The following is a 16,153-nucleotide window of genomic DNA, read 5'->3' on the forward strand; positions in this document are numbered from 1 at the left end:
CCCCCCCCCCCCCCCCCCCCCCCAGCCTTCTGCAGCCCCCCGGGGGCGGCCGAGCCCCGACCGCACCGGGCAGAGCCGCGGCCGGGGCGTTCCGCGGGCGGACGGCTCCCTCTGGCGGCCGGGGGCCTGGCTGTGCCGCTCCGCCGGAGCCTTCCCGAGCCCGGGTGTTCCCCCCCGGGGCTCGGTCACCCCGCGGGGAGGCTCCCCGGGCCCGTCCCGAAGCTGTCGGTGCTTGGCACCCCGCTCGCAGCGTTCGGTTGCCGCATGGGGAAGGAGCTGGAGGCTCTGCGGCTGCCTGGTTTCCACAGCCGGCCCATCTTCCAGCTCCACGCCGGCATCCGATCTGCTGTGAGTTGGGTGAATATTTATGAGGGCTCTGATGAAGAGGCAGATTCGGAGCGCGTTTGGAAGGAACCGGAGTCTGGCCCCTCGTTGAAATGCAGCTGTCTTAATTTCTTGATTCATTTCCAACTTGCAAATAAAACATTTGCAATTCCCATCCAATAAAAAAAAAAAAAAAAAAAAAAAAAAAAAAAAAACCCCTTAAAGTTAGCTGATTGCACGGTAAGTGACGAGGCAGCAGTTTGCAAAGGGCCCAGGAAGGCGATTCAAGTGGAAAGCGAGCACGGGGCCAGAAAGGAGCCATATGGGAAACACCCTGCTGTAGGGCCAGGTGTGTATGGGGATGGAGAGCACCTGATACTGGTTCTGCTGGGTTTGGAGCTGTTCCCTGCTGAAATCCCAAATCAGCCCCCCTCAGGGGACGTGTACCCAGCTGGGGCCAAGCCATGGCCCCATTTGCCCATGGTGCTGCGATGACGCCCCACGGGACTGCGGCACCCAGCGCGCTCGCCGCCGCTCCCCGGGGTTTGTTCCCCTGCCAAGCCAACAATGCGCTGCTAATAAACAAAAATTGACTTTTATTTATCTTACAAAGCGAAGCCCCGTTGCTCCCGCTGCATGGCTTTAATCCTTCCTGCTGTCGATGGCAATAATGAGAGAGACACCTGCGGATCTGGTCAGAGCTGCGGGCTCCTCTTTAGCTATTAGGGGATCGATGCCCTCCTCGGCGCTGCTAATAGCGGTCTGCCCCGCTTGATTGCGAGGGGACTGGGAAGGGTTTGGTGCTGTTTGAAGGTGCCCAACCCATTTCTGGTGACTTTGCTCAGCCCCACAGAGCTGCCAATCATGAGCAGTCGAGGGGGGACAAATCACCGTGCATGTTTGCAGAGGTGCAAGAGGGGAAAAAGGAGCAGCCCTCACTTAAGAAACTTATTGAGAGGCTGAAATTGTCCCCAGGGAAGGGAATGAGCAATTGAGATGCCCACAAAAGAGTCTTAAGGAGATAGAAAAGCTAGCTGCAAGCCTCACACCACGTCCCCTGCCCACACCCAGCACAGGCTTGTTTTGATTCAAGGAAATCAACGCATTGTCTCAGTTCATTAACAATCCATCTCGTTTTTATTGTCCAGTTTTTAAAAAGTTGGCAATTTTCTATTCATAGTTATAAAATAATCCTATTTTACAAAGATTTACAGCTGCGTGAGCGCCCAGCAGTGAACAAGGCTGGCTCTGGCACATCTTAAATAGTCAAACCACAATTTCTGTTTGTTTGTTTGTTTAAAAATAAAAAATAAAAAAAAATCTGAGGGGAATCAGCACCAAGCCCTCCCCTCCAGCCCCAAACAGGACATACCAGAGCGAGAGGGTTTGTATAAAAGTCGATTTATTTCTTTGGGACAGGCACAGGGAGGGGCAGAGGGGCCGGTGGTGAGCCCCAGCACCAAGGACAGGTGCCGTGGCGATGTCCCTTTGTTTTTCACCCCAAACCGAGCTGCTGGGGGGGTCACACCAGCTGGGGGGCTCTGCCCTCACCGGGTCCCCCTGACCCTGCACCCTCCCTCCCACGGGCTCCCCAGTTTGTGCAGCCCTCGGGGCCGGGATGGCGCAGAGGTGGCTTCCTGTGGGTTTGCAGTTTTCAGTCTCTAGGTCCGGCGGTGCCCTCAGTACAGGGGTCCCTTGACAGCACCCGGCTCCGTCAGGCGCGCCGAGGCGTACGCGGAGGCTCCGAGGCAGGCGGCCGGCTCGCAGAAGCCCGGTAGCCCCGTGGGGCCGGGTAAACCCGGGCGGCCAGCCTCCCCCGGGGCGCCCGGAGGGCCCCGCTCCCCATCCTTGCCATCCAGTGCGTGGCCGGGGATGCCGGGGAGACCTGCGAGGGGAGCGTGGCTGTGAGCTGGGGTGCTCAGCTCCGGCTCCCAGCGCCTTTGGTGGAGCGGAGCATGGGACGTGCTGCCCCCAGAGCTGGCAAATCCATGGGGCAGGAAGGGGTGCTACCACTCAGATTTGTGGGATGAATCTGCCCAGGTTTGTAGGCGTGAGTCAGAGGTGCCTGGTTTTATCTGTTACATGGGTCTGGGGCTGCCCCGTGTGCCCCCAGGGGCTTACCTGGGATCCCTGGGGGGCCCGGCATCCCTGGGTGTCCGCGGCCGATGTCTCCCCGCTCACCTTTCTCCCCGCGCTTTCCTGGGGGGGAAAAAGAGGGAAGGGAAGGCCGGAGCTGCAGCAGGAACCATGGAGACTCTGGAGGGGGTCTATGGGGTGGGGGGGCTCAGTATGGGTGGGTGGGGAAATATGGGAGTGGGCGGCCTCAAGGAACGTTTCTGTGCCCTATTGCTGCTGCGGGCTGTCCAGCACGGCATGGGGTGGGTATGGCTTTGTTTTGGGGGTGCAAAGAGAAAACGCTGAGCTTTATTCTGCAGCTACGGTGCCTGTCAGAATTGGGGTGGGGATGGGAAAACGCTCCCTGCAGACAGCTGCGAGCTTTCACTTCATTGAAAACCCCAACCCAAAGAACTCAGCAGGTGGGTGAGCCTGCTCCCTTAGGGCAGGGCAGATTATTTCAGAACCTCCTCTGCTTTTTACCCCGACAGAGGCCCAGCCACGCCATCCCTCTGCTCGCCATCCCCGAGCCCCCTGCCACTCACCTTTGGGTCCGATGTTGCCGATCTGCCCGGCGGCACCCAGGATGCCGGGGACACCTCGAGGTCCCATGGGTCCATGTGGGCCTTGCTCTCCAGGTGGGCCTGGAGGCCCAGGAGGTCCTGGGGGGCCCATGGCACCGGCTCCCCCCAAGGCAGCTCTCTTGGCACTCACGGCCACCTCCGCCAGCTGCTCTGTAGGGCAGAGAGGGGCCGGTGTGGGACAGGACATGGCAGCAGCCCAGCTGGTGGGGTCCCGCTCATGGGGTGTGTGGGCACCGGGTGCCACTCGCCCCCCTCACCTTGCAGCATCTTCAGCACCACGTCAACAATGTGCTGGTCCCCAGCATCCCGGCCCTGCGGGCAGCAAGAGGAGGGATGCACCACGAGGGGAGAGCTCCTTCCATCCCCAGAGCTGGCCCTGTCCTGCTCCCCCAGCCCAAAGCACCTCCCTGCACCCTCACCCCCTTCCCAACCCTTCTTTGTTCCCCGTTCAGTCCCAGTACAGGTGCTCCAGCCTCAGCTCGTGCCAGCCCTACAACCTGCTCGCCTCATTCTGCAACTCTAAAAGCAAGCTTATGTTGGAAGAATTCTGTTCTGGGAAACAAAGGATACGTGCAGAGGTGCACGTTGGACCTAAATCCGCCGCCTTTGCTATGTACAGGGAGAAAAAAAAAGAGCTGAGCTCTTCTTTTCTGGAAAGGTGGGCTCCCGACTCCAGCTCAGCCCTCCTGGCGAGCTGCAACGTGGGGCTTATTCTGAAATAATCGGCTCAGCTCCAGCTGCCCGGAGGAAGCAGTCGCTAAGGGAAGGTCAGGCAACAACTCAGACACTGGCAATGCCCCCGGCTCACCGCCCGGGTGGGCACACAGTGGCCAGGGATTTCTGGGGTACTCACCGCTACGCCCCGCTGGCCAGGCATCCCCGGCACGCCGCGCTCCCCGACGAGTCCTCGTGGGCCAGGGGGGCCCGGGTAGCCTCGCACACCCGGTGCGCCCGCATCCCCCGAGGGGCCGGGGAAGCCGAGCTCGCCCTGGACACCTTGCTGCAGGGGGATGGAGCAGTGGCATGGGTGGTGAGCTCAGCACAGGGCCGGGGGGCCACATCCAGCTCCGTGGAGGATGATCGCCTCCAGCTGAGGGTCCCTTGGAGCTGCTCAGCACCACGGTGCGGGGCTCCGCTCGCCCCCAGCAGCCGGTCACTCACCTGTCCCTTCGGCCCCGGCTCGCCTGATTCACCCTGGGGACAGAGGACACAAGAAATGCGATGAGGAAGCAGCACTCGTTCAGCAATGCTCCAGGGGAGGCACGTGCACCCCCCCGAGAGCTGACCCCGCGCCCCCCAGGAATGCCCACCAGGTTCACCCCTGCCCCCAGGGCCCTACCTTCTCGCCCTTCACCCCCGCGAGGCCGTGAACGCCGGGGTCTCCCTAAAGCAAAGACAACAAGAGCTGTGAAACCCCCACCAGCACCCACTTGAACCCCACCCCCCATCCTGCCGCGTTAGAGCTGCTGCTCCTCCACGCAGAGGCTCGCAGGGGGATACTCACGATGCCACCTTTGGGCCCAGTTTTCCCTGGGGAGCCCTGGAGAAAGGAGGGAAGGGGGTCAGCCGACGAGCGGGTGCGTCCCACGAGCACCACGTGGCTGCTAAAAGCTTCCCCCCCCCGGCCCCAAACCCCTGCGCTGCAGTGAGCCCCACAGCTGTCACCTTGTCTCCTTTGACTCCCGGCAAGCCCTGGGGTCCTGGGATTCCTGGCGGACCCTGTTCACCTTTGGGCCCCTGGAAGTTGAGGTAAGAGAAGGAAAAGAGGAAAGTGAACGGCAGAAGCCCTGGGGAACATCCTCTGCCCCCAGCTGAGCATCGCCTGCAGAGCGATGGGCTGCAGGGTGCTGCACCGAGACGGGGAGCTCTGTCCCTTCCCACAGCTCCGCCACCCCGACCCGAATCCCACAGCTGTGGGGGCACAGGGCAGGACGGCAGGAGGACAGAGCCCCTGCTCCACTTTCATGAGCCAGGGGGGTTCTGCAGGGAAGGGGCTCCGACCCCATAAGGACGAAGCTCACTCTGGGGCCATTTTCCACTCCAGGAAAGCCTCCAAGAGGGGCCAGGCGCTCACCCCATCGGCTGCCTCATTCTGGCAGGGCAGGGATGAAATTCCTGCCCCCCTGGGGGCTGCTAATCCCAGCACTACTCACCCTGCTGGCTAATCCCTCACCCCGCCGATCACACCCCGCAGTGATCAAAGCAGCGGCTCCAGCCTTGCCCCGAGCCGTCCCCCCCTGTACCCGTGTCCTCCCCACCCCACCCCCGTGTTCTCACCGCTCTGCCCTGCTCGCCAGGGGCACCCACGAGGCCGCGCTCGCCCCGGTCACCCTGCAAAGAGAACAAAGTCAGGGGCAGTGCCCGGCACGGCCGCAGCCCCCCCGTGCCCCCCACTCACCTTCAGCCCGGGGACGCCCTGCGGTCCCTGCTCGCCCCGGGGGCCGGGCTCGCCCTAAGGAGGAAAAACACCCGGCGCAGGGGGTCAGTGCTGCGAGGGGCAGGGGTAGCGCAACGGGTGCTGGTGCTGCCCCCCTCGCAGGCGGGTGCCATCGTGAGCCCTTCGTCCTTTGCAGGGGACGCTGCAGGGGACACGTGGCCCCATCCTGGATCCCTGCAGCCTTTGTGGGTGGCTGCTGGCTGCAGAGCGTGGCCACGGAGGGGTTCGAGCCAGGGCTGGAGCCCCAGGGAGTGTAACGAAGGTGCTGAGCCCCGTCCCATGGGCTCCAGAGAGGTTTGTGACAGCAAACAGAGCGGAAAGCGCAGCCCCGCGCTGCTGGGGAGGCTCATTCGGGTCTCTACTCACCAACTGCCCCGGGGCGCCGGTGATGCCTGGCTGGCCCCGAGCACCCACTTCGCCCTGAGAACAGACAGAGCCACTCAGGGACGGGTCCCCGTCCCCCCCCCGCCAGGGCTGCAGGAGGGGAGCGGGACGTGGGACGTGCTGCGGATGGGGAGGGGGGCACGGGAGGGGGACGAGGCTGCGGGCTCAAGCCCCACGCCCACCTTATCTCCTGGGCCACCTTTGCTTCCCGGCTGGCCCGGCAAGCCCTGCAGAAACACAGCAGGATCAGACCCCACGCCCCGGGCAGGGGGGCACCACCCTGTCCCAGGGGGTGACATCCCTGCTGGGTGCTGCCCCTGCACCCAGCACCACCCGGGGGCTCCCCTACTCACAGCCTGTCCCCGGTGTCCCGGAGGCCCCGGGCGGCCAGGCTGTCCTGCGCTGCCCTGCAGGGAACAAGAGGATGTCACCAGTGCGGGGAACGCGGCAGAAATGGGGTCACCATGGTGGGACAAGGGGAGTGTGGTCCTTGATCTCATGGGGACGGCCACGCTGCCAGGTGGGGACGTGCCCCACCAAGGGCCAGGAGCCTGTGCCGCCCGCCGTCCCCGTTGTTTCCAGTATTTATATCCTGGGAAGAGGAGCAGCGGGTGCTGGTTCCCCAGCGCCCAGCAGCTCCCTGCAGCCCCTCACCTTCACGCCGGGGATGCCCGGGGTGCCGTCCTTGCCATCGATGCCCGGGAGACCCTGCGAAAAGGGGACGGGTGGCTCAGTCTGACACCTCCGAGGGGCCAGGAAAGGAGGGGAAGGGAAAGGAGCCCAGCAGCCCTGCGTGCCCCCGGAGCAGCCAGGTGCTTCTGCAGGCTCACAGCCCTGCTCTGAGCCAGGATGCAAGGACACAAGGTGGCCCCGAGGGGACAGAGGGGACAGAGGCTGCTCCTCGCTCAGGGCTCAGGGCGCTGCCAAAGTACTCACATTCTCCCCCTTGGGGCCGATGTCTCCTTGGGGGCCCCTGATGCCGCGGCCACCCTGCAGTGGGAGAGAGCAGGGGGAATTTCTGCAGTGCCCTCAGCGCAGGGGATGGAGCCAATGGGCACGGAAAGGGAGGGGGTGCCCAGAGAGCCCCTCTCCACACCAGGGAGCGGTGCCAGGCTGGAGAAAAGGGGCCCGGGCACCGTGGGTTACCTACCAGCTCTCCCTTCTCGCCAGGCTCCCCCGGAGGTCCCCTGGGTCCTTCCTTGCCCTGCAGGGGAGAAAAATGGGGCTCAGCAGGGAAGAGCAGGGCCACCCACCCACCCACACCCAGGGCGAAGGGAGGGCACTCACCGGCCGCCCGGCCGCGCCGATGGTCCCCACCATCCCCTTGTAGCCGGCAGGACCCTGCAAAGAGAGCACGGAGGGGGGATTCCTCCCAGCCCAGCTCCGACCCCATGAGCTCCGGCTCCATTAGTGAGACCTCCATCCCCTGTGTTGGGGATGCTCCTGGCAAGCAGCCCCCAGCCCGCCCCTGCCCTGCCTGACCCCGGCACTTACTGTCTCGCCCTTGGGTCCTGCCATCCCCGGGTAGCCCCTCTGGCCCTGTGGTCCCTGGGGGGAGGAAACAAAGCTGGGCTCAGCTGGAAGCTGCCCGGGCACCAGCCAGCAGCACCCGGGGGGAGCCACAATTAAAGCAGAATCCGACACTGGAAATCAGCCACTTTTGCCAAACTCAAGGCGTTTTCGCCCTAATTCCGCCGGAGCCCAGCAGGCCCCTTTCCAGCTGTCGCTCCAATAACAGCAACAGCCCCAAACCGGGGCTGCTTCCCCCAGCAAAGCTCAGGGCTTCAAAGCCGTTTCACCCTTTGCTGCACCGGACGGCTCAGCCCGGTAATTGCTCTGCATCTTCAAAGTGCTCAGCGGGCTCGCGCGGCTTAATCCCCGCGTCCCAGCAGCGAGCTGGGCACCGCGGCCCCAGTTCGGCTGGGGCAGGGGGGGCTCAGAGGGAACGGGGGATTTGTCCCAGGTCCCAGGTCATCGAGCCAGCCTTTGTGACCCCCCCAGCAGTGGCAGCTCCGCCGCTGGGAGGAGGGAGGTGGAGGGGACGATGGCTGTGCCTCGGTCCCAGGGGTTGGTGCAGGGGCACACCGACACCACGTGCCCCGAGTATGGGGGCACGACCCAGCCGCCCCCAGCCCCTGCTCGGCCCCGAGCACCCCAGGAGAAGAGAAGTAAAGAGAAATAAATACGGTACTGGAGGGCCTGGGATGCCTTGCTCTCCGGAGACACCGACATCACCCTTGGGGCCCTGGGGAGGGATGGGGAGAAGAGAGGTGAGCACCAGGGTGAAACGTCCTGGGGAGCTGGGACCCCTCCCTTGGGACCTGGCAGGGGATGGGGATGGGGGGGGATGGGATGGGATGGGATGGGATGGGATGGGATGGGATGGGATGGGATGGGATGGGACGGGATGGGATGAGATGGGATGGAGCCAGGTTCCCCAGGGAGCACAGAGCCCCATCCTCCATGGGAAGATCACCCCACACCCTCCTCCTCCTCCCAGTCCTGATCTCCCTCCTCTCCTACTGACCTCTTCCCCACCTTCCCCCTTTCTCTCCCCACTGCCCTCAGCCCCAGCTCCCCGAGCCGCCCACCCCTGTCCCTGCTGGGATGTCCCCAGGGACTGGCCGATGCACACTGGCCCCACTCACCTGCCTGCCCTGCTGGCCGGGCTCTCCCAGGGCACCGGGACGGCCTCTGTGTCCCTAAGGGCAAGGAGGAGGAGGAGGTGAGCTCCCCTGAGCATGGCAGCAGCTCTGCAGCACCACCCAGAGCCACCCTGCCCACCACGTCCCTCCCAGGTGCCAGCTGGCAGCAATGCAGCAGCGCTCAGCACCCCACGGCCAGCTCCGTGCATGCGCATCGCCCCGCTGCTGGGCGGCCTGGAGCTGCCTGTGTCTCCAGACCGAGGAAGAATTCCTTCAGCCCTTCAGCCAGCCTCCACAGCAGTGGAAGGAACGGTCCCTGGTTGCACCCCGTTGGCTCCGGGGCTTCCTCACCTTCAGTCCCTGCAGTCCCTGGGGGCCCTTGGGACCCGGCGGGCAGTTGGTCGGGCACTGGTGGGGAAGAACAAGCACATGTTGGGCTGCGGAGGAGCTGTGCACAGGCACTGCTGCCCGAAGGACAAGCTCACGTGTGTAATGTCGAGGCTGGGAGATGCAGGAACCCACTGCTCCCAGCATCACTGCATTTCAGGACCCTGCTCCCCCCCCCAGTCACCAAATTAATGATGCATTTTGGGCCCGTGCAGCGTATGCTCTCCCAGCTGCTGCTAAGCTGTAAAAGCCTGTTGAAGGGGCGAGGTAACGGCAGCTCTCACCAAGAAATCAGCGCTGCCCTCCAGTCCTTGGATGTGTCCCGGGGGGCCCTGTGGGGAAGGAGATCATCAGCACCCGTGGGAGCAGACACTGGGGGGTAAATGTGGCACCCAGGAGGGAGGGAGGAGTGTGCCCATGGAGCTGGAGCAGTGCCCGCACGGATACTCACGGGTTTCCCTGGAGGGCCTGGGGGACCCCGCGGGCCGTCGGGTCCTGGGTCACCCTAGGAAAGAACCCCGAGGAGAGGGGGTTTAGGCGTGGGTGGGCAGCTGGTACTGCCAGAGCTGGCATGGAGAAGGGCGACGAAGCGCCGGGGACCCCGGCTGTCACACTGGGAATGGGGACGTCCCTGGCTGTGAACTGGGGGCATGATGGTGCAGGGGCACCTGGCTGTGGGTGCTGAGTCCGTCCCCGCTGTAGGGGATGCTCACACTCATGATGGGGTCTCCCAGGTTTGTCCCAGGTACCCCAAAGTATTGAGAAGGGTTTAGGGAGGGGGGGCTGCCCTGTTCTCCCTCCAGCCCCCTCACCTTAGGTCCCAGCGCTCCGATCTCCCCAGGGAGTCCAACCTGGCCTGGAAGCCCCTTAAGGAGAAGAGAGACATTCAGCGAGTGGGGGAGGGTGAGCCCCGAGCCCCCCTCCCTTTGGCGGTGCTGAGATCTGAACTCTGGCAGCACACCCCCAAGCCGGGGGCCTGGCCCACCGCCCCAACCCAAGCACAGCACTTACGGGTGGTCCTGGCAGCGAGGGGCCCTGCAACAAGAAGAGACACGGTGAGCCAAAATCTCCTGCCCCCCCCCCCCCCCCCCAAACCTGACAGCATCCCTGCTTCGTGCAGGGCGATACACGTGCCATCCCCAAGGATGCATCGGGGGGAGGGGGGGATCAGGGCTTTGTCCCTGCTCTGTTCCAGCCCTGTTTGTGGGTGCTGGAGCCGGGAGCGGGTGCATCACGCCCGGTGCTGGTGCCCGGGAGAGAGGGGGATACTCACAGGGAGCCCCGGTGGCCCTGGGAGTCCGGGCTGGCCCTGCCGGGACAGAAGGGAAAACGTGAGGGTCTGGCCCACCCTGCCAAGCCCTATTGCTGCTGTGGCAACTGCTAAAATCCCCCCCAGCATCCTGTCCCTGTGCCCCAGCGCTGCCCCAGTCCATCGCCCCAGTCCTGCACCCGCGTGTCCCCTCCACGGCGCTGGGACGGCCCCAGCCTGGCCAGGGCCCCGCTCGCTGCAGGTGGGGGCAGGTGGGGGCCCCGGGGTGATGGTCCCCAACCTTACCTTCAGTCCTGGCCCCCCCATGGGCCCGGGCTCCCCTTTTGCTCCCGTGAGACCCTGTAAGAGGAGAGAGAGCAGGAGGTCACTGCCACTGCGCCCACCGTCCCCTCCCTCCCCGAGTCCTTCTCCAGCCACCCGTGTTTTTGCTGGGGCTGCTCCCATGGCAGGGGGTGAGGGTGGGGATTTCTCTTTGTCACTCAGCCATGAACACGTCCCAGAACAAATTGGGGCTGGTGCCTGTGACGAAGCCGGGTGGCACAGGAGAGCTGGGGCAGCATCGCAGTGATGCTCCGAGCCCCCGGCTGCGTTAGCCTCGGTCCCAGCAGGCAGAGCTGGGACAAATCCTGACCTGCCCCATCCCTCGCTCAGCATCCTGAGGGCTGCCCCAGCTCGCTGCGGAGGGTTTCACCCCCCCCTCCCAGCCGATGGCTTGAGCTGCCCCTGCTGCCCGGGCTAATTCTGCACGGCGCAGAGCAGGCGGGGATGGAGCAGGGTGAGCCTGAGCTGAAATCTTGTGCAGGGCGGGTTAACCCGGGGGAGTAACGCATGCCTGCAGTGACATTGTCATCCTGCTCATTTATTACTGAGGAATAAATAAACCCTTTTATGAATTTTTATATTTTAGGAATTGATGTCCAGAGACACAAAAGAGTTTGGGTTTCCTACTGATAACCAGGCGAAGGTCTGATGCTCAGCACCGCACTCGGGAAGGAGGCACCAAACCCTGTGGGTGCCCATCGCACACCCCACGTACCCCACAGCAGGGACGTGGCTCCAGCCCCTCTCCCCCGGCTGTGACAGCCCCAGTTCTGCCGGGAAGGGGACAATGGGGACATGAGGGTGCCACCGGGGTGGCTCCAGCAGAGCCGTGAGGTTGCTCTGGGTTTGTGCTAGGGCAAACGAGCCGAGCAAGGGCTTGGGACAGACGCTGCCGCTGAGGAAATGTGTCCTGGAGCCCCTCTGTGCTCCGCAGGAAAGGGTGCCAGAGCTTTAAGCTGCACGAGGCTTCTCCATGGGTTGTCTGAGAGGAGCCAGCCCCGGTCCTGGCCAGCAGATCGCCCCCAGTACCCCCAGCAGCACCGGGCTCAGCACCCCCATCCTGCGGCTCCACGCGGGGCCCCGGGCATTTGCTGCACCGCAGTGCCGTGGGACAAGGGCTCGGTACTCACGTCGATGCCCGGCTTCCCTGGGGGCCCGTCTGGACCGGGGGCTCCGGGCTCCCCCTTGGCACCCTTGGAGAGAAAATAGCCACGGTGCAAATTAGAAAGGGCTCTTCCAGTAGGGCGAGACAACCGGAGGGCTCGGAGGGACACGTGTACTCACCGGAGAGCCGGGGGCTCCAGGAGAGCCTTTGTCACCCTGGGGAAAAGGAGGATGGTTACGAATGGGGCCTGTCACCCTGCAGAGATGGGCCCTGCAGCGTGGAGTGCTCAGGACCAGCTCTGTGCCTCCTGTGCACCTCCCAAAGCCGGTGCAAGGCTCCCGGGGCCAGGATGGGGATGGAGGTGAGAAGAGAAAGGGCTTTGGTGCAGTTGCATGACGCCTGCGGCTCCCCCAGGTATAAATAGCACTAAAAAAACACCCGGGGCCGGGGTAGAGCCCGGGGAGGGCAGGCAGAAGGGGCACTCAGAGGCTCACAGATCTCCCTTCTGATCGGGCTCCCACCCCGCAGCTCTGGGGAGGCTCCAGGAGTCACGGCCGCTTGCCACAGCCCTCGGCCACGTCACTGCTCCGTGGGCACCCAGCCTGGGGTCCTGCTGCTCCCAGTCCCCCTCCTCCCTGGGCAGGATCCATCCCTGGAGCCACCCAGACAGGGCTGCCCCAAGCACCATGGACCAAAAGTTCCCAAAAAAAGCATTTCAGGCCCCATTTCCCAAGGAAGCTACAGGCTGCTGTCCCCAAACTGTCCCCATGCTGTCCCCAAGCGCCAGCTCCCGCTGCCACCAGCGCTGCCCAGAGCCACGGGGATGCTCGGCAGGGGCCCCACACCCCAGCCCTGGAGCAGGGCAGGGCAGGAACCCGTCGGCATCGCAGCCCCTGCCTCCGCCGAGCCTCTGCCCACACACAATGTCCCCTTTGTGCTGCAGCCCCCCCCCGCCGCCCGCACTCACGTCAATGCCATCCGCTCCCGGCACTCCTGGTGGACCGGGGGGCCCTCGCGGCCCAGGCTCTCCTGGTGGCCCTCGCTAAGGGGAAAAGGGAGGGGAGCAGGGTCAGGAAGGAGCAGCCAGACCCCAGGAGATGCTTGGGGTCGGGGGCTGCCTGGGGTGAGGCACTCGCCACCAGCACATGCTGGGGACACTTCTCCAGAGGGCTGGGACAGAGCGAGCACCCCATGGCACTGGCACTCCTGTCACCCCCTGGGCCCTTCGGTGCCAGCCTGTGCCCCCTGGGAAAAGCACAGATGGAAACACCTGGGGAATTGGGGAAATCCCCCCTATGCTGGCATGACGCCCCCATCCCCACCCCATCGCTGCCCTTCCTCCCCTCCTGCCCTGCTGCCAACGGGGCTCTGGCCCCGGCCGGGAGCGGGGGCTCAGCGGGCTGCTGGCAGTGCCTGCAGAGGCTCCCCTCCGCTCGGGGAGCAAGCTCGGCACCAGCATGTCCAAAAGGGGTTTTAGGTGCCTATAGCCCCAGTGTGAAATGGGAACGCCGAGCTCCCAGCACCGCGGCTGGCTCGCTGCCCGGCGAGCGGTGAGCGCGATCGCGGCTTCGCGCTGTGGCGGCTCACAAAAGCGCCATTCAGCCCGCACCAAGGGAGCCCCCGAGCTGCCTGGCCTCCAGCTTTGAGGTTTTTACAGGAGCAGCTCCGCAAAGAAACCTCTGTTATCCTAACGGGGCGTCTGTGGGGAGGAGGCTGTGGTGGCAGAGCCCGAGCCCCTGGCGTTCCTGGAGATGAAAATGGGAGCAGCGGCGGCCGGGTCTGGCACAGCTGGACTGCTGCAGCCATCGAGGCTCATTTATTTTAAAAGATGTGTGAGGACGGGAGGTCGAGCTGCTTTGTTCACAAAACCGAGGGCGTCCTGGCTTCACCTTGGAATTAAACCCTGCAGTCGGGGCCGGGAGTGAGAGCGAGCCCCGGTGAATGGCACCTTTGTGCTCCCCAAACCATTTCCAAACGCTCCCTTGTCCCGAGGCTCCCGTGTCCCAGCTGCTGCTGGCCAGAGCTCCCCGGGCAGACGGAGGCAGGCAGCCCCACGGGGAGAATTTCCCAAAGCTTCCCCTCCCGACCTCCAAACGGGACTGCTGGCGCTGCGGGGCCGTGAGAGCTCTCCTCTGCTCCGTGCCCCCGGAGGGACCCGCCACAGCACTCGCTCTGAGGAGCCGAGGGACGCGGCCCCGTCGCTTCTCCCCGATTTGTGTTCTCCTGCCTCTGGGTAAGTTTGGCTCCCCAGGACCCCGGCCCCCTGGCCCCCAGCACCCCTCTCCCCTCAGACAGCCCCCGCAGAGCCCTTCAGGGGGGCTGAGCCCCCCCGGACCCCCTGCAGCCTGGCTCTGCAGCACGTCCCAGCAAAGCAGAAACAAACTCCAAAGCTAAAATTGGGATGCTGCTGGGGGGAGCCCCCCCTCCTGTCCCGAGGGGACGACAGAGAGGTTCGCTAACACGTCCCCAAGGCTGAGCCGAGCTGCCCAGCCCCATCCCTGTCCCAGGGAGCTGGAGGAGCTCTGGGCACGGGGCTGGGAGTCCCGCCTGGGGCACAAGGGAGTAGCCGGCGGCGTGCCGGGGCCAGGCTGGAGGTCCCAAGGGTGCGCGGTGCTGCCAGCCGGCACCGGGGGGCACGGGGCGGTCCCCTGGCACCCCCCACACCCCAGTAGAGCACGGGGGGATCAGGGGGGACAACTCACAAGCTGGGCCAGGCAGAGGCAGGCGTGGAGGAGCAGGCAGAGCCCGAGGCTGCGGCCGGCCATGGCGGGGGCGGCCGGCACCGAGTGGCGGGGGCTTCAGCGGGGGCTTCGTCGCGCTTCGGTGCGGCTGCTGGACTGCTCGGTGGGACGGGGAGAAGGAGGAGGAGGAAGAGGAGGGGGAGGAGGAGGAGGAAGGGCCTTATTAATATGGAGCAGCAGGGGGCGAGGGCAGGCGCAGGCCCCCCCGCAGGTGAGCGTGCTGCTATTTTGGGCTGCGCAGGCTGGACGGTGACGGTGGCTGGGAGATGGCAGCGGTGGCACAAAGGGGGCTTTGATGCAGGCCAGGGGCTGGGAGATGGGGACAGGGGAACAGAGGGGGTCTGCTGTGCCTGGCCCCCCGTTCCTATGTGAGCCCCTGAGTGGGGCTGAGCCCCCATGCACCATAGCAGCCACCCCATGGGTCCCCAGCAAGCCCCCATCATGGTGCTGGGAGGGGATGGGGGAGCAGGAGCCCCTTGGTCGGGGATGGGGGGCCACTGTGCTGCCCCCCAGCCGGGTTCCATCCCCAAGCCTGTCTCCCCCTCTCCACCCCCACTGCCAGCCACCCCCCCTGGTTCTGCCATCCCCAGGAGGCTCGGGGATGATTCATCTCTGCCAGATCGCCTTCCTCCTCCTCCTCCTCTTCCTCCTCCTCCTCCTCCTCCTCACAGAGGGCTCAGAGGCTCCGCAGCAGGCTGATTCACCATCAGGGTGCTTGGAAACCTTCGGCAGCCCCCAGTCCCGTCAGGTGGGAGAGGCGCAGGAGAGGCACCGGCGCTGGGGTCTCTGCTTCTGCCCCCCCCCCAGGAGCAGCCGAAGCTGCCCCCCGTGTTGGCGGGCAGGGGATCGCTTCCACCCCGACCTTGTGCCTTCAAACCGAGCCCCTGGGGGCTGCGCCCCTGGGTTCCCAGGCACCCAGACGGGATCCTCGCCCGCCTGAAGGTCATCCTGGAAGCCCTGCGTGACCCCCGGCACCCCCCGGACTCCTGCACAGCACCATTCCTGCCCCCCCCCGTGCCCCCAGCTGCCCCCAGCCAACCTCCCCCAGCCCCCACGCCCCCCCCAAGCCCCTCTGCCCCCCCAGCCAACCCCCCCAAGCCCTTATCCTCCCCCAAGCCCCCCTGCTCCCCCAGCCACCCAGCCCCCCCTACCCTCCCTGCACCCCCCAATCGCCCCCAAGCCCCCACGTCCCCCCAGCCTCCCACGTCCCCCCCAACCCCCCCTGATCCCCCCAGCCAACCGCCCCCAGCCCCCCTTCTCCCCCAAACCAACCACCCCCCCACCCCCAGCCAACCCCCCCGCCCCCAGCCCCCCCAAGCCTCCCCCAGCCCCCGCTCCCATTCACCCCCCGCCCCCTCCACTCACTCCCCGCCCCCCCAACTCCCTCCCCCGCCCCTTCCCGGCCCGTCACGTGACCCTGCCCATTCATGCCTCCCCCGCTCCCCCGTCCCGCCTCCCTCCCATTGGCTCCCTCGGGGCTTTGACGCTCCTCAGCGAATCAGCGCCGGGAACGGGGCGAGGGGGCGGGGACGAAGAAGGCGTTAAAGCGCGCGCGGTGCCCACCCATTGCCTCCTCCCCTGGGAAGCCACGCCCACTACCGGCGACCGGAAGCAGGAAGCGGCGGGGGCCCGGCGGCGCCGTGACCCGCGGGCGGGCACCGGCGGCGGCCGCGCCATGACGGGGAAGTCGGTGCGCGACGTGGAGCGGTACCAGGCCGTGCTGGCAGGGCTGCTGCTGGACGAGGCCAACAAGTACTGCGCCGACTGCCAGGCCAAAGGTACCGGCGGCGGGACGTGCTGCCGCCGTCCTCCTCCCGATGATCCGGGGGGGGGGGGGGGG

General features: G+C 65.5%; 2 protein-coding genes across 3 annotated transcripts in view; one reads left to right on the forward strand and one right to left on the reverse strand.

Annotated features, from left to right (window-relative positions):
- Positions 1–1,434: 1,434 nt before the first annotated feature.
- Positions 1,435–14,461, reverse strand: COL9A2 (collagen type IX alpha 2 chain). 2 transcript variants are annotated; one of them, XM_035345782.1, is made up of 32 exons: positions 14,275–14,461; positions 12,540–12,614; positions 11,752–11,787; positions 11,598–11,660; positions 10,432–10,485; positions 10,150–10,185; positions 9,888–9,911; positions 9,689–9,742; positions 9,328–9,381; positions 9,161–9,208; positions 8,841–8,897; positions 8,493–8,546; positions 8,036–8,089; positions 7,339–7,392; positions 7,132–7,185; positions 6,995–7,048; positions 6,781–6,834; positions 6,499–6,552; positions 6,198–6,251; positions 6,027–6,071; positions 5,827–5,880; positions 5,422–5,475; positions 5,301–5,354; positions 4,689–4,760; positions 4,528–4,563; positions 4,363–4,407; positions 4,185–4,217; positions 3,877–4,023; positions 3,281–3,335; positions 2,985–3,173; positions 2,446–2,523; positions 1,435–2,209 (listed from the first exon to the last, which is right to left on the reverse strand). In XM_035345782.1, exons 1-32 carry the CDS (start codon positions 14,335–14,337, stop codon positions 2,004–2,006), a joined length of 2,064 nt encoding a protein of 687 aa, XP_035201673.1. In that variant the 5' UTR covers positions 14,338–14,461; the 3' UTR covers positions 1,435–2,003. The 2 variants fall into 2 exon arrangements, 1 of the variants encoding a protein (XP_035201673.1); XR_004755916.1 differs by having other exon boundaries at positions 2,069–2,209; positions 2,985–3,168.
- Positions 14,462–15,884: 1,423 nt separating this feature from the next.
- Positions 15,885–16,153, forward strand: part of SMAP2 (small ArfGAP2) — an 18,468-nt gene continuing 18,199 nt past the window's right edge. The window contains exon 1 of the mRNA XM_035345359.1: positions 15,885–16,091. Coding sequence (XP_035201250.1) covers positions 15,989–16,091 — 103 coding nt within the window. The 5' untranslated portion in view covers positions 15,885–15,988. The remainder of the gene's footprint in view (positions 16,092–16,153) is intronic.

This window comes from Oxyura jamaicensis, chromosome 23, assembly GCF_011077185.1.
Source record: "Oxyura jamaicensis isolate SHBP4307 breed ruddy duck chromosome 23, BPBGC_Ojam_1.0, whole genome shotgun sequence".
Lineage (NCBI taxonomy): Eukaryota > Metazoa > Chordata > Aves > Anseriformes > Anatidae > Oxyura > Oxyura jamaicensis.

What these genes read in the sequence shown, in the direction of transcription:
- COL9A2 (XM_035345782.1), bottom strand. Translation starts at nt 14,337, where the DNA reads ATGGCCGGCCGCAGCCTCGGGCTCTGCCTGCTCCTCCACGCCTGCCTC. An exon ending in CGGGAGCGGATGGCATTGAC is followed by an intron (nt 11,788 to 12,539) that starts GTGAGTGCGGGC and finishes CCTTTTCCCCAG; the next exon opens with GGTGACAAAGGCTCTCCTGG. An exon ending in TCGGCCCCAAGGGGGAGAAT is followed by an intron (nt 6,553 to 6,780) that starts GTGAGTACTTTG and finishes CCCTTTTCGCAG; the next exon opens with GGTCTCCCGGGCATCGATGG.